Genomic DNA, 22,162 nt, shown 5'->3' with positions numbered 1-22,162 from the left:
GCAAGACCCCATCTTAAGAAAAGGGAAAAAAAAACTAGCTGAGTGCAGCTGGTGGTACATGCCTACAATCCTAGCTACTCAGGTGACTAAGGCTAGAGAATCAGTTAAAGTCAGGAGTTCGAGGCTGCAGTGAGCTATGATCATGCCACTGTACTGCAACTTGGGCAGACCCAGGACAGAGCAGGGCTCTTGTCTCTCCCACACACACAAAAAGTCCAGGTATAGGAAAAGAAGGAATAAGTTGTCTGCTAGAGAATATATTTGCCAGGCTGAAGCAAAAGTCTTACAGGACAGCAAGTAAAAGGGGTTTAAAGCTAACGAACAGAGCAAAAAATGAAGAAAGGAAACAGTAAAATTCTGAAACCAGTAAAGATACATACTGTCAGTTGGCCTGCTATAGAAGAAGGGTGATCTCTGTCTTCAAGAATTCGTGAAACACCAGCCAACACCCTATGAGTGAGTGTAAAAGGGTGGGGGTGTTAGCAAAGATTAGTTTGGAAAGTTGCTTCACACATCCCATCTTTAGTTCTAGGTTATCTAGTGAGAAAATCTGTTAAATCAAAGTTGACTAATTTGGATGTAGACCAGTCAGGTGGCAGACATCTTACACAGCTGCCTGATGCTCAGGGCACAGGTCTTTTTCACTTTTATCATCACAGAACTCTGAGAACTCTTGGCATTTAAAGTTGGTGGGGCAACTGCAAGTCTCTGCTAGACAAAATGATGCCCAAGAAGTGTGTGATCTAAGACTCGACTGCCCAGATGGGGTCAGCAGGAGTAGCCTTAACCTCAAATATTTCCTGTTCTTAAAGATTGGATAAGTGCACAGATAAGCAAATGAGGATACTCCATTTTAGATTTTTTTTATACTGATTATCAGTGTGTATAATTGACATTTTTTTTTTTTTTTTGAAACAAGCCAACAAAAGGCCCTCCTGTATTATGAGTTGTAGAAGTTATGTTCTAAGTCTTTATTGCTTGGCTGGGAAAGACAAAACCGTTTCTTAGACTAAATAATCATATTATACTACTAAAATGGTAAATAGAACTAAGAAAATACTCATGACTGTAGTTCCAATGAACAATTTTTAAAAGAAGTAGGAGAGAAGTTGAAATTATGAAAACCTTAACTCAAAAAAAAAAAAGAAAACCTTAATCCAAAAGATCAAATATTAATATTTGTGATTGTATTTTCTACAGGTGCCTGCAATATTAAAAATTAAGCATTCAAATCTGGTTTGCACACTGCAGAGAGAAACTTGTAAGACTTAGGAATATGTCCTGACTTGCCAGAGTCTTTTGATAGCCTCTCTGTTTGGCAAACATGGTTGATCTTTTTGCATTTGAACAAGAAGCCACTTGGGATTCCCCTTTAAACATCGGTCACTGTTCAAAACCTACTTCATGCTTCTTTCTCTTTTTATAGATCATGTTGCCTGCAAAATGAATTAAACACTCCAGTCTTGACGTTAATTTGATAGAGACCATCTCTGTTCTTCTAATCTTTTATCATTCTGCTTTCTCGTATGTAAAATTAGTTTTTGCCATAGGTTTGTTGTAGTTGTTGTTGCTGAGGCAGGTTTTACTCTGTAGCCCAGACTAAAGTGCAACCTCAAACTTTAGGGCTCAAGCAGTCTTCCTACCTCAGCCTCCCAAGAAGCTGGGACTATAGGCCTGTGCCGCCATGCCAAGCTAATTTGTCTACTTCTTTTGTAGAGATGGGGTCTTGTTCTTGCTCAGGCTGGTCTTGAGCTTCTGGCCCCAAGGAATCCTCCCATCTCGGCTTCTCAAAGAACTAGGATTACAGGTGTGAGGCACCGTACCTGGTCTCATTTGCCGTTTATTTTCCTCTTTTGAATAGCTGAAAGTCAACTGACAATTTTTCCTCAATGCATCTTGCCTCTGGTAACATTTGAAAAAACAAAAGAAAATTCACTATTTTGTAAAATAGAAAAGATTGGCACAGACAAATTTGTTACTTTTTTGGATAATGTTTGAAAGTTGTAACTAGTAAACATTGCTGTTGATTCCTTGTATTGCAGAAGTAAGGTTATTTTTTATATTGATTTATTTTAAGAAAAGAGATTACAAGTAATACATTCGATATCTTATAAATATTTTCATGTATCATTGCAATCATAGGATTGGATTTGCCTATCATATTGAATAAGGTCCTATTCTATTTAGACTTTTAGATCAGAAATTGCTTTAAGCTATTTGTAGCATACATATTAAAGCCTTTTAAAGTTCTCCACACCAAAATTCATATAATTATAATCACTGGTTATTAGCACCTGTGTCTCCAGCAGTCCACATTTTTTGTGTTGTTAGAGGATTTCAGATTTAACTAAGAGTAGAAGCTAGAATTAAGGTGAGAAAGAATATCCAGGTAATACTAATCTACCTCGAACTAGAAGACAAAGGTTGGGCTGTGGTGATCGAGCATTGCAAATACACTTTTGGGCGACATGCCTAGAAATTCGCCCCAGTTTCTGTTAGTAGAATCAGGTGATACCAGGTGAGTGCAAACAGAGAAGGGTGTGTGCTCCCAAAGAAAGTGCAGTAGCAGCTTTTTAATATCTGGCAGTTATGGGCATTGAAAATGGTTGCAGTTGGGAAGATAGAAGGGGAACTTAGGAAAAGAAATATACTTTGGTGGGGGCACCTGTCGCACAGTGGTTACAGTGCCAGCCACATACACCCAGGCTGGCAGGTTTGAACTTATCCCGGGCCAGCTAAAACAACAATGACAACTGCAACAAAAAAAATAGCTGGGCATTGTGGTGGGTGCCTGTAGTCCCAGCTACTTGGGAGGCTGAGGCAAGAGAATCACTTAAGCCCAAGAGTTGGAGGTTGCTGTGAGCTGTGATGCTACAGCACTCTACCCAGGGCAGCATAGTGAGACTTTGTCTCAAAAAAAAAAAAAAAGAAAGAAATATACTTTAACGGGGGAGAAAAGATACAGGGATATATATATATATATATATATATATATATATGGAACTGATAATCATGGTAGCTTGTCTTTCTAAATGAGTTTACATGTCAACTCTAATTGAGCTTTGTAAGCTTGAGAAATGGTGTGAATTTACTCTTTCTGAGGCATAAGAGCAGCAGGCAAGATTGATAAGTGGTCCAGCTGCAAGGGAGGCTTTCTACAGAAAAAGTTGACTGATTGAAACTTAGTAATTTTTTGTGAAACTGCTATGGTCTAACCCATTGATCACTGTGTTAATTTGGAGCTTGAAGTTCATTAAATGAATGGGTACTATAATTTACATAGTTCAAGTGACAGTCCTGTTAAAGTTTTTTGTTTTTTGGGTTTTTGGGGGTTTTTTTGCAGTTTTTGGCCAGGGCTGGGTTTGAACCCTTCACCTCTGGCATGTGGGGCTGGCGCACCACTCCTTTGAACCACAGGTGCTGCCCTAGATAAAGTTTTTTTGTTTTGTTTTATTTTGTTTTTTGAGGCTTGTCTTGCTCAGTTGCTCCAGGGGTTAGTGCCATGGCTTCATAGCTCACAGCAACCTCAAACTTTTGGGCTCAAGTAATTCTCTTGCCTCAGCCTCCCAAGTAGCTGGGAGTACAGATGCCCACCATAACACCCAGCTTTTTTTTTTTTTTTTTTAGAGGCAGGATCTCACTCTTAATCAGTCTGGTCTCAAACTGGTCTGGTCTGGTCTCTGAGCTCAGGCAATCCACCCATCTCAGCCTCCCAGAGTGCTAGGATTAGATAAAATTTTAAGGGGCCAGATGATAATAATTATCAGTTTCAGAATGAATTTGGTAAGTACAGCAGTTATTTTCAAGCTTTATGGTTATCTAACTGTGATCTAATTCTTACATACTAGTTGGGAGTCTAGTTCCATTTTATCACTCATCCAAAGCAAGATGATAAAAAGAGGCTAATATTAACTAACAGCCAATATTATGAACTCGTACTATGTACCAGAAAGTATGCTAAGTGCTTTATATGCATTATACTTTATCCTCAGAATAACCTATTGAACTAGCTAATATTACCATTTCCAGCTTGTAGGTATAAAAATCAGGATTTGAATTCAGGCAAGCTGACTCCAGAGCCCCCACTTTTAACACCGAACATAAAACTGAGGTTATTTAATACAAAAGACTGTCCTTTATTCAGAGATAAAGTCTACCTTTTTTTTTTTTTTTTTTGTGGAGACAGAGTTTCACTTTATCGCCCTTGGTAGAGTGCCGTGGCGTCACACAGCTCACAGCAACCTCCAACTCCTGGGCTTAGGCGATTCTCCTGCCTCAGCCTCCGGAGTAGCTGGGACTACAGGCGCCTGCCACAACGCCCGGCTATTTTTTGGTTGCAGTTTGGCCGGGGCCGGGTTTGAACCCACCACCCTCGGTATATGGGGCCAGCGCCCTGCTCACTGAGCCACAGGCGCCGCCCTTTTGATATTAAAATGTATTTTCTCATATGAAAGGGTGGTGATAGACGATGTCAGATATGATTTTTAAAAAGAAATGTTTACCTTGCAAAATAAAAACTAAACAACATAATGACAGCTGTTTACCCCATTTCTAAAAGAAAAAGTAGTTCTTTTTTTTTTTTTCTGAGAACTACTGCTCAGAAAAGTAGGGCTCTTAGTAATTGTTAATGTTCTCCAGAGATTTGCACCTGATTTATTTTCTATTTCCTATTTAATCCATTCAATTTTCATTTCTCTTGTATTTTACCACACTTTCAACCTTTTTGGCAAATATGTATCGTGAAACATAATTAAAGTGCAGCTTTGCAGTTCAAAATTCTAGGAATCATTAAACATCCTTTATGACAAGGGATCTAGAATGAGATACAAATCAGTCTTATGCTTTATTTTTTACAGAATAGTCTTATACATAATGTTCCAAGGTCTCATTTACTTAAATCCATATGGTATTATCTTTTGCTTTCTTTATTTCTTTGACATTTTATATTATTCATATCTTTAATAATAGCTATTGCATAATGACATATTAATAAACATTATTACTTCTTATTGTCACTAATATTTGTAGAACAAACGAGAGTGAGGGTTGCCCTACCAGAGAGAATGAACAAGAAAGCCACTTAAAAAGCTGTCTGACTTACTTGCTCTTCCTAAGTGCAGTCTGCCATGTGTTCTAATTATATGTATTTTCTTGGTGACTTTAGCATCTTTGTTGATAATTTGTTCAGCAGTATATTCTTAGATCTTTTTGACCTTCCCATTTCCATTAAACTTTTCCTTTAGTCCACCTCAGCTACCTATTTGGTTATACACAAGACTTCTCCATCACCAGTAACTGCGTTACTTTGGGGATCTCAGATTTAAGCATCCTGTTCTCTAGCTACTGGTCATTTTTCTTGGTTTACTTCTAGCATTTCTCCCATCCCAACCCCAGAAATTTGGATCTCACTAGAATCTCCAGTTAATTTAGTCTATCCTTTGTAATCTTTTTGTTCTCTCTTCCCTCTTCACCCACCGTAGGCTCCCCAGTCTATCATGATAATTCTCTTGCCTATACTCTTGACAGCCTCACTCCTCATCTTCCAAGTGTGTCAAAGCCCTGAGTGTTTCTCAGCTATCTGCCTTCTTTATCCCAGTATTCTGGCTGTTACATATGGTTTCAGAAAAACACAAAGCCATAGTGTATTATGGCATTTAAATTTATGAAACAGGTCTCAAATGGGCCTTCAATATTTCTTAGAACAGGTACTCCTGGTATTCCTTCTATATTTCCCCAGCGTAATCTGTTTATTGTCAGGAGAATAAATTCTCAGAGATTACTAATTCTTTACTCTCCTCAAAGTCCTAACACCACCTCTTCCCTTCTTCCATCATCACCAATGGCTGATGACCTGGAATCTTTATTTCACTGAGAAAATGGAAGCAAGTGGAAGAAAAATTCCTCATCTTCCCACTGCAAAATGTATCATTGGTTGGATGAGAGAAAGAATATGATACCCTGGAACTTTATTTAACCCTATACTCAAATACAATTAGCAACTTAAAGTCCCAAACCATATCTACCCTGTTTCCCTGAAAATAAGACATCCTCCAAAAATAAGACCTACTCACAGAAAGATAAGACATCCCCTGAAAATAAGACCTAGCGCATCTTTGGGAGCACACCTTAATATAAGACACTGTCTTATTTTCGGGGAAACAGGATATAAATCTACTTTTGGCCATTTTTGATTATGCTTTTCACTACCACCTTTCTGTCCATCACTATGACTAAGAGTTGTTAATATGTTTATTTTATCCAAATAAGAAGTAGGCATTTTTTAGAAGATGATTAATAGGAACAGTTAGTAAAACAAGCAGTTTTAAGTACTTGGACATAAGAAATTAAGGGAAGAAACTCTTTTACTATTAGGCCACAATAGTTCTTACTTACATAAGTTACAGACACAGGAGAAAAGATGAGAATGACTTAGAAATGAAGATTTAAGGCCGGTTGTGGTGACTCACACCTATAATCTTAGCAGTCTAGGAGGCCGGGATGAGTGAATTGCTTGAGCTAAGGAGTTTGAGACTAGCCTAAGCCAGAGTGAGATACTGTCTCTAAAAAAGTCCCAGCTACTGGGGAGTCTGTGGCAAGAGGATCACTTCAGCCCAAGAGTTGGAGGTTACTGTGAGCTGTGACACCACAACACTATCGAGGGTGACAAAGTGAGACTCTGTCTCACAAAAAAAAAAAAAGAGAGAGAGAAAGAAATGAAGATTTAAGCCTCAATCTTTATGGTAAACAGAAGAAAAAACTTAAGAACAGGCATATGATAGTTTTTTGCAGTTTTGGCCGGGGTTGGGTTTGAACCCGCCACCTCCGGCATATGGGGCCGGTGCCCTACTCCTTTGAGCCACAGGTGCTGCCCCATGTGATAGTTTTTAACCTCACACTTTTGATGGGAAAATTAAGTAATAGAATTGAGCTATACAAGTAGTATGTTGACTTCAAATTCACTTAATCCTGTTACTTACCTCATGTTGTTAATCTTTAAGATTTGGTTTTGAAAAAAAAGAAATGGTTAAAACCAAAAAAGTCAAGATATTTATGTCACCTTACATGAAGTTTATATTTATAGACTTGAATAAGAATTTGTGCCTTAGGTGGTGCCCGTGGCTCAAGGAGCCCATATACCGGGAGTGGCGGGTTCAAACACAGCCCCGGCCAAAATTGAAAGGAAAAAAAAAAAAAGAATCTATGCCTTACCTAACACTGTGAGTCACTTATGAAAACATGGCAAAAAGGATGGTCCTTTGATGACCTGAATCTTATATGCTAAGTTTAGTTACATAATGGCATCCGTCTTCTCAGGCCCATTTACCCACACATTTTCCCAATTCTCCATGTTTCCCAATCTTCTCTCTTCATCCCTCATTTTGTAGATGATGTCACTCCTATTCACATAGTCAGCTGACTCTATCAAGCATACCCTCTGCTTTCTCCTCTTCTCCTCTTCTTTGTTTAACTTATCTCAGAAAGAGAAGTGTCTGTATCCCTCCACTGTTTTCCCAGAGTTCCTGAAAGTGTGATCTCCAGATCTGCTCACACTCCTTAGCTTTCTTCTAAGTAAAAGGAAGGGGCCTCAAGCCCAAATGCTCTGACCGTGATCAAAGACCTGCGGCCCAAAGCAGCATGAACTTCCTGATGTCTATATCTAGTGGCCTCTTGCCAGGCCTTGTCCTCTTGTCTCTGTAGCATTTGTCCCTGTTGTCACATTCCTTTGCTTAAACTTTTCATACGCCTAGAATAAGCATTCAAAAATATGGAAGGAGTGGTTCTAATGTCTTTTCTGAGTTTTTGATCTGTATTTTTAGTGGGCATTACTGCTGGAATCTCAAATGCCTTATATCTTGAAACAAGTAACAATTTCCTCTATTCTCCAAACTCGCTCCTCATCCTCTTGCTGTCTTCCTGGTATCCCAGAGGTTATCATCATTTTACCCATGTGCCCAGAAGAGATACCTTACAGTTGCTCTTGACTCCTCTTCCTTCTCAATTTCCATTTGGTCTCTAAGCTCTAATGAATATCTCCCCACATCTTTTTTCTTTCCCTGCTATTTCCTGTGACTGTTGCCTCTTTTCATTACTAGTCTCTTGTCTGAATTATTTCAGTAATACATTCAGGAGTTTTTAATTTGGATTTTAAAGATGGACTTCAAAGTATTTAAGAAATTGTATGCAATTTTTTTTTTTTTTTTAAGAGACAGGGTCTTACCCTCTTGCCCAGCCTGGACATAGCTCACTGCATTCTCAAATCCTGGGGCTCAAGGGATACTCCCACATCAGCTTCCTAAATAGCTGAGACTATAGCAGATGCCACCATGCCTGCCTAATTTTTTCTAAAACTTTTTAGAGACAGAGTCTTGCTATGTTGCCCAGGCTGGCCTCAAACTCCTAGCCTCAAGCACTCTTCCCACCTCAGCCTCCTATATACAATTGTTTTGTATATGTCTGTTTTTTCTGGGGAGGTCCATTAGACTATTCTGTAGGAAAGAAAGTGAGAAATAGAATGAAAGAGTATGACAATTTAAATCAGTTCCACTGACTTCTTCCATATCTTTGCTATTTAGTTCACTAAACCGGGGCACTGATTTCCTTATATGGGGGGTAATGTAAAACATTAAGGAAAAAAAACAGTAGCAGCAGTCGGTACAACTCAGCAGTCAATGCAGCAGCCAGAGATCAGAGGCTCCTCAATATCAGAGCCCAGCTTTAATGTCTGAGGGAAGCTCAGGAAAAAGCTGGGGCATTAGCAGGGGCAGCCCCATGTCATTGGGAGGCTTGTGGGCCCATTTGTTGTTATGCTTCCAGAAGACTTGAGGGGTATTCAGATTCAGTGAGTCATTGTCCCCAGAAAAAGGTTAAGAACATTCTTCCAACTAGCTTTCCATGCTCTGCCTCTTTGTTTTCTAGATCTTCCTCCATTCTACCACAAGAGTTGGTTTTTAAACCAACCATCTCATGACGTATCATCCATAATTAATCACCTATACCTAAAAGGTGATTAGTGTTTAATCATCTATGAAGCAAGTTAAATACTGATGGGCATAGCTCAAAGCCTGCCAGCCTACCCTCTCCTGGCCTCCAGGGCTGGACTGCTGGCTGTTTTGAGAGAATAGCATCTATGTCCATACTCTATCCCTTTGATCATGCTAGTCTCTCTCCATCGCCATTTCTTCTCCATAGCCTGGCCGTGAACCGCCTAGTTATCCTTCCAGACCCAGCTTGAATGTTACCTCTTCTTCTGTGTCTATCCCAAATTTTCTGTCATCACCTTGGCTGAATCAGTCTCTCTTGGCAAGATTCCAAAAACATTTCATACATATCTCTGATGATGTCACACAGTATTATAGATAACCTATTTTTATTTCTGTCTTTCCTCCTAAGACAAGAATGCCCTACAGGTAGGGACTGTCTGTTTCATGTTTGTATCCCTAACATCTACCTTAGCACCTAGTCTAAACAGGAGCTTAATGTACTTTTGTTGAATGGAATAAGGTATGAAGAGTTTTTATGACTCATTTAAAATTAGAGACCCATGCTTATTTAATAAGTCAGAATAGGCTATAATAATAATAGTAATAACAAAGTCCCATTTCCACTGCTTATTCAAGTAACTATTTCCTTTGTAGATGTGGATTTTGAAAGTCTTTACATGTCAGTCTATTTTTTTGATGTGCTTATTTGAGATCCTTAAAGAATTATGGTTCTAATGCAGACTAGAGCTTCTATGACATTCCTATTGATGTTATGTTGATATACTCTATCATTTTAGAGATGTACGTTATATATAGCAAGCTCCATGGGTATGAATTTTACCTCTCTTCCTTTTAGCTGTTATGGTAATATTTGTTTATTTTTAAAGAGCTGAGTAAATTTAATTCAAAACACTTTAAATTGAGTATTTTCCTTATACAAAACCAGACTTGCAAAGTTAAGATTGTACTATTTATATATTATTCAGTTTGTTTTGCTAAATTTATAAAGTCTCAATCATTGCAAATATTTTTTAAGGTATTTAAATTAGTTTATCTATGAAAGTAAGCATCGTTTCATAAATTGAGCTTTAAATAGTTTTTAAATGAGCTTTAAATAGTCTTCTCTCCCTCATAATTTGTAAGTTTACCTGTGGCTCAAGGAGTAGGGCACTGGCCCCATATACTGGAGGTGGTGGGTTCAAGCCAGGCCCCAGCCAAAACTGCAAAAAAAAAAAAAAAAAAAGACTATTGCTTCCATATTATGTGCTAGGCATTATGCTGGGTGTTTGTAATTCAGGATTTATGAAACAGTACTTGCCCTTGAATAATTCACCCTATAATACAGAACAAGGTCTGTAAACAAATCATTGTGATGTAAATCCTGAAGACAAGGAAGGAGAACTCCTTTGAGAAATGGGGTTGAGTCTGAGAATGATCAGTTTACAGACAGAGAAGCAGAGAGCTGAAGGAAGTTTGTGCCTGATAGGTTGTTTTTGTTGTTGTTTTGCATTTTTTTAATATGTAAAGTAGGTATCAAGGTCATCTCTAAGAATTCACAGCATGTGGTAGCTCTTGAGAAGAACAGTGAAGATATGGATAATTAATAAGGAGAATTAGAGATGAGCTAACAAAGACAAGTGAAGGGTGACATGAAATGCTGAGAAAGCAGTGAAAGTAGATCTGAAACTGGATAGCATGAAATTGTGGGGAGTATCAGTAAGCAAGCACAGGGGTGTGATTTTCTGTGGCCAGTGTATAGGTTCAACAAAGCCATTTTGTAGTGAGGGCTCATGGGATAGTTAGAACAGAAATATAAAAAGGCCAGGGAGTTAAGAGGCCTTTAAAAAAGTATGGCTTACTATAAAAGGAAGTGTGTTTAAAAGGAAATTGATAAACATGGAGAAAGTGAGGAAGTCAAGAAACTGGAGATGGGATAAGGCTGATACTTTGTGGCGCTCAGCAAGTCTTCATTTTGTTCTTTCTGGCTCTCCTCTCCTGGCCTGTTGCACCACCACCACCTCCACTACCAGCTGCCTCTGCTATGGTTTCTATATATGAATAGTTTCAAATCATGATGCTCACAGTTGACATGGGGGTAGGGTTAGGAGCTGGATCCCAAAGTCATCATCCAGTGTGTCCCTGAGACTTAGATGCTGGCAGTGGTTGGTGGTTTGGGCCTCAAGGAGAAGCTCACGGCTTATCCCCTTATCTTCCCGCCACTCATGCTTAAAGGATGGGTCAAGGGCCAAAGACATTTTATTGGCCATGGTTCTTAGGGCAGGGATTTACTCTGTTGAGAAGAGTTAAGACTCTAATCCTTCAAGGGTTTCCACCAAATTTCCTTCTACAAGCCTAACCATAGCACAGATGTTGTTATTTTCAGGGAATTAAAAGGGAGTCCTTTCTTGGCATAAAGATAGAAGGAAGTAAAGACCATACTGACAACCCAAAGGGTCTTTCCCCTCAGAATGTAACATTTCTAATAGTGTTGTTTGTATCTTGTGATTTATTCTATGTGAGTTATCCAATCTATTATTCTTTTTTCTTAAAGATGCACTTTTTTTGGAGACAGAATTTTACTCTGTCACCTTGGTTGAGTGCAGGAGCATCGTTAGAGCTCCTGAACTCAAGCAGTCCTTCTGCTTCAGCCTTGTAAGTAACTGGAAATACAGGAATGTGCCACTATACCTGGCTAATTTTTTTTCTTGAGACAGTTTCACTATGTCACCCTTGGTAGAGTGCCATGGTGTCACAGCTCACCTCAAACTCTTGGGTTTAAGCGATCCTCTTGCCTCAGCCTCCCAAGTAGGTGGGACTACAGGCTCCCACCACATCACCCAGCTATTTTTTGGTTGTAGTTGTCATTGTTGTTTGTCAGGCCCGGGCTGGATTCGAACCCATCAGCTCTAGTGTATGTGGCTGGTGCCCTAGCCACTGAGCTACAGGCACCGTGACCTAATTTTTCTATTGTTAGCAGGGACAGGGTCTTGCTTCTGCTCAGGCTGGTCTTAGATCCTGGACTCAAGCCGTTGTTCCATCTTAGCCTCCCAGTGTGGTAGGATTATAGGAAGACATACTTTTTAATGCTTTCATTTTAAATATAGTCAAACCATTTTTCATGGACACATAACTATTTATATTGCATTTTCAGAAGTTTTCTTTTTCATTCATGGTTATGAGTGTAATACTGAAATCTAATCATCCAGTATTTCAGAGTGCTTTTTTGAGTATAGTATAAAGAAACACCTCATCAGAGAGGAGCCATGTGGCTTAACTGGAAAACTACTAGAAAAGTGAGAGTCCCTCAGGTGAGGAAACGGAAACCATAGGTCATCTTCACCTTATGAAATAGTGTAAGCACTTGTTTGCATGGAGTTGGCTAAAGGAATCCTGGCAATCTAGATCATCAGTCTTACTAGTTTGGATGTTGTTGTTGTTGTTTGTTTGTTTGTTTTTTTGAGACAGAGTCTCATTCTGTTGCCCAGGCTAGAGTGCCATGGTGTCAGCCTAGCTCACAGCAACCTCAAACTCCTGGATTCAAGAGATCCTCTGCTTGGCTGCACCCATGCTCAGTGGGTAGGGTGCCAGCCACATATACCGAGGCTGGCGGGTTCAAATCCGGCCTGGGCCAGCTAAAACACCAATGACAACTGCAACTAAAAAATAGCCGGGCACTGTGGCAGGTGCCTGTAGTCCCAGCTACTTGGGAGTCTAAGGCAAGAGAATCGCTTAAGCCCAAGAGTTTGATGAGGTTGCCATGAGCTGTGATGCCATGGCATTCTACTGAGGACAACATAGTGAGACTTTGTCTCAAAAAAAGAAAAAGATCCTCTGCCTGAGTCTCCCAAGTAGCTGGGACTACAGGCACCCACCACAATGCTCGGCTAATTTTTCTTTTTCTCTCTCTCTCTTTTTTTTTTAACATAGAGTCTCACTATGTCACCCTCAGTAGAGTGCTGTGGCATCACAGCTCACAGCAACCTCAAACTCTTGGGCTGAAGCGATTCTCTTGACTCAGCCTCCCAAGTAGCTGGGACTACAGGCGCCCACCATAACACCTGGCTATTTTTTGTTGCAGTTGTCATTGTTGGTTAGCTGGCCAGGGCCGGGTTTGAACCTGCCAACTTCTGTGGCTGGCACTGTAACCACTGCGCTATGGGCACTGAGCCAATTTTTCTGTTTTTAGTAGTGATGAGATCTGGCTCTTGCTCAGGCTGTTCTCAAACTCCTGGACTTAAGCAGTCCTCCCAACTTGACTTCCCAGAGTGCTGGGATTACAGGTGTGCGCCTTAGCCCCCAGCCTAGTTTGAATTGTTAATGGTACCTTTAAGGCATTTAGCTATGCTTGCATAGCAAATAATTAAATACTACCCTTGAAACAACTTCCTCATCTGCGTTGCTTTAAAGAAGTATGTCTTTACTTGATATTAGTTACATAAGGTAAGACATTCAGTTTTATCGATGACATCCATCAGGACCCTTTATATTCCTGTATAGCCATCTAACTCAGACATATCTGCCCTTTTTTCAAGTGCTCGATTATGGCTAACATAGTTTCTACAGGCTACTGTATAGATTTGTTTCAGGTTAGATGTGCCTAAACACAAATTTTTTTTTTTCTCTCTGACCTTAAAGGATAATGAAAATAAGTAATATTTCCTAATTAAACATTTTGAGAGCTGAAAGTATTCTAAATGATAGCTCAAAATCACTTTTCCAGAGACCTTTAACTAGCAGCCTTTTCCCCTCAAACATTAATCCTATTGTGGAAATTGTTACTGGATTTTCAATTGCTTATTTATGTTCATGGCGTGTGATATTAATGTATGTAAATAGCATCATGATATCACTGTGTTTTTTCTAAAGTGCATGTAAAGAAAAAGAAGCTGAGGTGCAGTGGGTCATGCCCTAGCATTCTTGGGAGGGTGAGGCAGGAGGATTGCTTGAGCTCGGAAGTTCAAGACCAGCCTGAGTAAGAGTGAGACTCCATTTCCACTAAAAAGAAAATTAGCTAGGCATTATGGCAGGTCCCTATAGTCCCAGCTACTTGGGAAATTGAGGCAGGAGGATTACTTGAGCCCAGGAGTTTCAGTGGGCTGAAACACTGTGGCCTGAGCAACAGAGTGAGACTTTGTCTCAAAAATAAAGAAGAAAATTTCCTTAGTCTTACTTGGAATTTGCTAAGTTGACATAAGACTGTTTTCTTCTCCTTTTCAGGTTGTAAACATGTTAAAGGCATCCTGTTATATGGACCCCCAGGCTGTGGTAAGACTCTCTTGGCTCGACAGATTGGCAAGATGTTGAATGCAAGAGAGCCCAAAGTGGTCAATGGGCCAGAAATCCTTAACAAATATGTGGGCGAATCAGAAGCTAACATTCGTAAACTTTTTGCTGATGCTGAAGAGGAACAAAGGAGGGTAATATGAATATAAATACAGTTTAGTAAAAGTTTGTTATCACTTATATAATGAGCAAGACTCAGAATTATAGAGGCAAACTTGTTTATACTTTGACCTGTATTTTGAAACAACTTTCAGGTAGAACTTGTTTAGTATGTAGTTTATATGAGGCAGCGTACTTGGGATTGTAGGGGATTTATATGGTGTGAGATTTCGTTACCCACGTGTTCATAATACAAGAGTAGATGATTGTGTAAGTCAAAAGTTTTATAAAATTCATCATGAATATATTTTCAGATGACACTTTTATTCACATTATTTTCAGAGACTTGAATTCATTTATCCTCTGGAAAAGCCAATTCTGGAGGGAGGTGCTAAAAACCTATGCAACCCTTTTGATAGGCCAGTAGGAATAAAGGGAGCCAAGATTAGAGGCATTGGCCCCAGGGAGAGGACACCTGATGAACACACCTTATTTTGAGTCAGGACCTGAAGGGCTATACTGTAGGAATAAAAGTTAACCAGAAATAGACATACCCTCCCACAGGCTACAGATCAGCTTTGAATCATGTCAGTCTGTAAAATTAGCTTGAGGGTTCCTAAATTATTTTTTAATAATTTTGTTAATGAGGCAAAGTTAGTGTACATTGAACCATCAGAAAGCAAAAGTGTAAATCTTAGCTACCCAGATGGACAATCTGTGATTGTTTGGCATCACTATCATTTCTGACCCTGAGTTTGAATGCTACTGATAAGTAATCATTTTCTTATATTTATTCACACATAAGTACTTGCAGTAAAACATGACATATCATTAATGCAGTGAAAAAATGATTTGTTCAGGGTAACTGAGCAGCATGGCACGATCACCAGAGTACCTATTTCAGCTGTTACACAACAGCAACACCGAACAACAGACTTTCAGTTGCCGCCTACAATATTGTGTTTTGAATAAAAGATCACTGTTTAGTAATTCCCTGTAGGGCACTGAATAAACAGTGTTGTATACCTTTCAGACTTTGGAGCATTTCAAATTTTAGATTTTCAGAATAGGGATGTTCAACCTGTATGCCCATAACGGGCAGGACTCTGAATACACCAGCTGCTCATCAGTTGCCCTGTATGAACTCAAAATATTGATTCTAAATTTCAAATACAGAAGAACTGCTATAAGTTGACCAGCCAAGGGACTGTAACAAAGCGGTCAACATGTGGAGGTGGGCAACCTAAGGAACTAGGCCTACTAAACATACAGTACGTGTGGTGCATGGCAGGTCTATGAAAATGAGGTCAACTTGAGGTGGTCATTGTAGGGAGATGGTCAACTATGGAGGTTCAACTGTACATCTCTAATGGGTTCAAGATTACCATTACTTCTAGTTCTTATACTTACATTTTTAAAACTTAATACTTAAAGAATTTTGGGGGGCTAGGTGCAGTGGTGGCTCATGCCTGTAATTCCAGCACTCTGCTAGGCTGAGGCAGGCGGATCACCTGAGCTCACAAGTTCAAGACCAGCCTAAGCCAGAGCAAGACTCCTTCTCTAAAAATAGCTGGGCGTTGTGGCAGGTGTCTATAGTCCCAGCTACTTAGGAGGCTGAGGCAAGAGAATCACTTGAGCCCAAGAGTTTGAAGTTGCTGTGAGCTAAGACACCACATAACTCTACCAAGGGTGACCAAGTGAGCCTCTGTCTCAAAAAAAAAAAAAAAAAGAATTTTTTGTCTTAAGAGAGGATGGCCATCATATGTTCCATAGTTTCAGAATATTGTCATTTTTAGATTTTTGGACACCTTTTAGAATGGTCAATCCAATTACAAATTACGTCAAGAAAATTTTGGTGTACAAATGATATAAAAGATGAAAGAATACTGATATGTGTCCTTTTAGCAAAGCGGGATGACCTAGTTTCTTGTCACAAAATATTGCACAGTGAAAACTTTCTGTTGATAAGTAACTGGATGAAAATACCATATTTTCTTTTTGTCCTTAGATTAGAAATATATTACTTACTCATTGATTCTTGAGTTTGAGAAATATGTAGAATATCATCATCTGAATGCACATAGTCAGATTTTCCTTTAAATGATCGATTTCACCATCTTCATTAGTGTCTCCAGTGCTGCTGTCTCATTCTTTGCATTCATCTTCTGATTCATCTAATAAATGTAAAACATCTCCCTCTGTTAATTGTATTTGTCTCTCTGGTCAGAAAATTATCAGAATTCTCAATTGTGTTGAATCAAAGCTAAAATTGGGCCATAGAGGTGTTGTCTCCAGAGTTATTTTATACCTTCTTAAAAGGTGATGTAATACTTTGGGCAATACAATAAGAAAACTAAAGAATGATGACATTGTGATATTTATTTCACTGTTGCATCATTCTTCTGTATTCTTATTATTTTAATCTCTTTTATCATAGTTGGGAACAATTGATGAGTAACAATGACATAATTTCTAGGATGATGAACCAGTATAATGTGTCTTAAATTTATAAAAATATCTGGTAGACCCATAGGGTGATTGCAAGATAGAATTAGTTTTATTCTATTTTTTAAAATATATTTTCCTAAGCAAGTATCCAGTGTACTCAATGCTAATATGAAACCAGTAGATGAACAACTACACACCCTCACGAAAGAAAAAACATAATTTAATTCTAGTGGGGGCAGGAGAAGGGAGGGGGATTGGCAACCTCTCCCCTGATGGGCACAATGTAGGGATATATGGCACACCTCCTAGGTGAAGGGCTCAACTACAGCTTGATTTTACCTAACAAATTCAAACAGTGTACCCTCACATTAAACTGAAGTAAAAAAAAAAAATCCATCTTTTTTTTTTTCCTTTGGAAGACTTAAAAAGGAATAAAAGTCATGAGATATCAATTTTTATAAATACTTAGAACCAGACAAAAAAGAAACCCAAGTTTTTTGTTTTTTGGTTTTTTTGAGGCAGAGGCTCACTTTGTCGTCCTCCGTAGAGTGCCATGGCGTCATCACAGCTCACAGCAACCTCAAATGCTTGGGCTCAAGTGATTCTCTTGCCTCAGCCTCCCAGGTAGCAGGGACTACAGGTGCCCACTACAACGCCCGGCTATTTTTAGAGATTAAGGTCTTGTTCTGAGGCTCAGGCTGGTCTCAAACCTGTGAGCTCAGACAATCCACCTCCCTCAGCTTCCCAAGTGCTAGGATCACAGGTGTGAGCCACCGCGCCCTGTCCCAGAAAAGAAATTCAAAAACAGAGAATTGGGTCTGATGGACCTGAAGATATACCAAGGATTAAGCAGTAGACATAGACAAGTTAAAATGTCATGTAAAGAAGCATTTTATAAAATCTCAGTTTTGATAGTTTCTGTACATTAGGCTACATTAGGTAACTTGGGTGCTGTTTTTAAACTTGTGGGCAGTTAAAATATACTACTAATGATAAACCGAGTTGGCAAAGAATTTCTAGATAGATATTAAGAAGCTGGCCTTTCAGTTATATCTTTCTCAATCTTTACATCCAGAAATGGCTTGGTTATACTTAGCTAATGACCCCATGGAGGGGATCTGTGTGTTACATAATAAAGGAAAGCATCACCTTTGTAACTCTGGACAGTCCAAGCTGACAGAGATGAACACTTGCATATAGGTCAGCCTAGTTAAATATAGAACAGCCGCTTTGGAAAGCTGTTGCCAGGGGCTCAACAGCATCAGCTCTGTTCCTATGGAGAAAGACTTGCAGATGTTAAAAACAGCTAGAAACCAATGAATTGACGAGGATTGCATTGTGGAAACTTAAATCCTTTGGTAAAAGGTTTATTGATGATGGTTCAACTATGTTAATCAGTAAACATTATTCTTGACATCTTCCTTACCTGATTCCTAATTTATTGCAATAAGAACTTGCCTTTATTTAAGTAACACACCTGTAAAAATTGATGTTTTTGTACTGACTAGGTTGGGGGAAGGGACCTGATGACAGGTAATAAGATTAGTAAGGTTCTGAAAAGGTCAGAATTGTACTAAATTATGTTTAGGACAGACTGCCCTGTGACCATTTAATCAAACACAGTGTTCTTATTGTTTTTGTCCTGTCCACATCGGTGATTTTTGAGGTTGGACTGAGAAGGGAGTTATGATGCCAGCAACAACATAAAGCAACTGACAGCAAAATTTATACATTATAGCAGCATTCATGCTGTATCGAGCAAACAACCTTTAATTTAAAATGTCTTTACAAAATAATGTAAAATCTCACAGTTTTTTAGACACAAATGGGATTTTTTTTCATACTCAAGATGGCAAGAATTAGTATCCTACTATACAAAAGTGCTTTGGCAAAGCTAAGGTTGTAGTTCTAATTCCTCATTTCCAGTTTTTTTTTTTTGTAGAGACAGAGTCTCACTGTACTGCCCTCGGGTAGAGTGCCGTGGCGTCACACGGCTCACAGCAACCTCTAACTCTTGGGCTTATGCGATTCTCTTGCCTCAGCCTCCCGAGCAGCTGGGACTACAGGCGCCCGCCACAACGCCCGGCTATTTTTTTTTGTTGTTGTTGCAGTTTGGCCGGGGCTGGGTTTGAACCCGCCACCCTCGGCATATGGGGCTGGCGCCCTACTCACTGAGCCACAGGCGCCGCCCCATTTCCAGTTTTTTTAATAGATGAAAAGTTGAACTGTTTTGGTATTGAATTTTTTGTATAAGAAAGCTATCATTTATCACTAGACCTTTGTTCAGTAAATGTAATAATACTGAGAAATGAAGTTGATTTTTTTTATGTTTGAAATTAAGTTTTAAAATATTTGTAGGACAACAATTTGTAAGTAATGTTCAGAGGAAAAAATCTAGTTAAATTATAGAAACTTCGATGGACATATAACTATTGTTTTACATAGAATTGCATTAAAGAATGATGACTACTCTGAATATGAATAATAGAATGTGTTACTCTATTATTCTGGCTACAATTATCATCATGCAGTAAAACTGGGGGGGGGGGGTTTGTTGTTTTTGTTTCGGTAGAGACAGGATCTCACTAAGTTACTCAGGCACAGTCTTGAACTCCTGGCCACAAGTGGTGCTCATGTCTCGGCCTCCCAAATGCTTGGATTACAGGCGTGAGCCACCATACCTGACCACTTTTATAGGTTTTAACATGTGTAGGGTTCATGAAACTACCACCAAAATCAGGATACAGAACTTTTGTAGTACCCGCCAGAATTCCCTCATGCTGTCCCTTTATGGTCACCTTCCCCTTGCAACTAACTCCTGGTAACTACTGATCTGTTTGCCATCCTTGTAGATTTCTTTTCAAGATTGTCATATAAATGTGAAAATACCGTATATAACCTTTTGGGACTAGCTTCAAGTTGTTGCATGTATCAAACATCCCGGCTTTCTTTTTAAATTTTTATTTTGCAATTATTGCTCTGTTAATGTATCTACTACCTTTATTGTAAAGTAAATAAACTTCTTATTAAAAAAGTATATCTGGCCAGGCGTGGTGGCTCAGGCTTGTAATCCTAGCACTCAGGCTAAGGCAGGAGGATCACTTGAGGTCAGGAGTTTGAGACCAACTTGAGCAAAAGCAAGACCCCCATCTCTACTAAAAATAGAAAAATAATCTGGGCATTGTGGCTAGTGCCCAGCTACTTGGGGGTCTGAGGCAAGAGGATCACTTGAGCCCAAGAGTTTTAGGTTGCTGTGAGCTATGACATCATAGTACTCTAACCTATACAATAGAGTGAGACTGTTCCAAAAAAAAAAAATATATATATATATATATGTTTCTCTTCATGTATGTAAAGCTGTATCTGAAAAAAAAAATTTTTAAGTTATATTCTTATCAGAGTTTGAATGTATGTTGACTATATTTGATCTTATAGTCTTTTAATTTTTGTTATCTATATGTTGTCATATTTAGGTTAGGTTCATTTTTACCTGTTTTGTCAATCCCTAACGATGTTGTTGTTGTTGTTATTGTTTGAGACAGAGTTTCACAGCAACCTCAAACTCTTGGGCTTAAGCGATTCTCTTGCCTTACAGCCTCCCAAGTAGCTGGGACTACAGGCACCCACCACAACGCCCAGCTATTTTTAGAGATGAGGGCTCACTCTGGCTCAGGACTGCCTACATCTCATGAGCTCAGGCAATCCACCCACTTCAGCCACCCAGAGTGCTAGGATTACGAGACACCACACCCAACCTAGGTTTTTTTTTTTTTTTTAATTGTTTGGGATTCATTAAGGGTACAAAGAATTAGGTTACACTGATTGCATTTGTTAGGTAAAGTCTCTTTTATAATTGTGTCCCGCCCCCAGTTGTTGTTGTTTAAGAAGAAAGAAAATTCTAGAGTGTACTTTACTCTTTGGTCCATAAGAGGAGACTTAAATTGCTTTAATATAAATTGTTAGAAGGTCCATGTTAAATTAACCTAACTAATTATTAGTGTTCAAAAGTGTTTACATCTATTCAAAATTCAAAATATATGAACTCATTTCTTTTAAAGGTGACTCTATTTCAAGATACTAAAACAAAAATCACTATGCAGAAGAAACAGCACTCCCTGTACCTTGTTCTTTTTATCAGCTGTGTCTCTGTAATCACTTCACTGTTAGGGAGAAGTGATCCGTTTCATGTGATGTAAGTGAATATGAATCATGTTCAGTTTCTTCACCCATCTGCTCAATTCCCAGGCAACCTGTGGGTGGAGTGAATCTTTAGCTCTATAATATGATAAAACAAACATTAAACCTACTGCTTCCGGGGTATTTTTCTTACCAAAACTCTAGAAACATGGGAGCAAGCTGCACTCATTGCCTTAACAAATGTATCTGACAAGTATGAGAGCTTTCAAATAATGAGATAAGAAATGTATATAAATTAACATTTGGTTATTGGATAAATAATCCACTTTCTACATATATACATTATATATCAGTATATAATGTGTATTTTTGTTTTATGCCTATTAAATATGAGGTTCTAGAATGCATTTTCAGATTGCAGGCTTCTGAGATTGTAGTTCCAACACCAATGAGAGAGCAACAACCACAATTACGCTTGCTGTATTAGTCAAAATTAAAGGAACTCTATCAAAAGCTTTGTTTTGCTTTTTTGATTTGTTTATTTAATACAACATTCAAACTGTGACCTTTACTATAATTTCTTCCCCTAATAGCTTGGTGCTAACAGTGGTTTGCACATCATCATCTTTGATGAGATCGATGCCATCTGCAAACAGAGAGGGAGCATGGCTGGCAGCACAGGGGTTCATGACACTGTTGTCAACCAGCTGCTTTCCAAGATTGATGGAGTAGAGCAGCTGAACAACATCCTGGTCATTGGTATGTTTACTTCTTTTTAAAGAAAGTATTATTCTTTCAAATCACTGGACACAGATTTTGAATTCAAGTTATATTGAAGAATTTGACTATTTTAATGCCTGGGCTGGAAAAATACAAAATGGGTTTTAGCACCTTGGAGGCTTAAGCTCATAGCTCACCCATGGATGAAAGGGCAGCACGAGGTCATGCTGTGGTTTACAAACTGGGTCCTGTGGCTTCCACGGGTCCTGAGAGGAGCTTCAAGGCCAGTGAGGGCCAGGAGATGAGTTTCAGATCCTACATCATCATCATAAATTCTTCTTTTAACTTTTATGTACTGAGCTTCTTCTTAAAATGACTTTTGGGAAAAAAACAAATGGCTGTTTTATGAAGGTTGAAAACCACTAGCCTACAAAAATGGGAAGGGACTTTGGAGTTAGTGAGATATTGCCCCATCAATCTGACAGGTTACTTAC

At 38.9% G+C, this 22,162-nt stretch overlaps 1 protein-coding gene across 1 annotated transcript in view; it reads left to right on the top strand.

Annotated features, from left to right (window-relative positions):
- NSF (N-ethylmaleimide sensitive factor, vesicle fusing ATPase) overlaps positions 1-22,162 on the top strand; it is a 145,849-nt gene that overhangs the window by 65,137 nt on the left and 58,550 nt on the right. Inside the window, exons 9-10 of the mRNA XM_053567778.1 lie at positions 14,199-14,398; positions 21,542-21,707. Coding sequence (XP_053423753.1) covers positions 14,199-14,398; positions 21,542-21,707 — 366 coding nt within the window. The remainder of the gene's footprint in view (positions 1-14,198; positions 14,399-21,541; positions 21,708-22,162) is intronic.

This window comes from Nycticebus coucang, chromosome 18 (genome assembly GCF_027406575.1).
Source record: "Nycticebus coucang isolate mNycCou1 chromosome 18, mNycCou1.pri, whole genome shotgun sequence".
NCBI lineage: Eukaryota > Metazoa > Chordata > Mammalia > Primates > Lorisidae > Nycticebus > Nycticebus coucang.
This window is presented reverse-complemented; position numbering and strand designations above follow the sequence as displayed.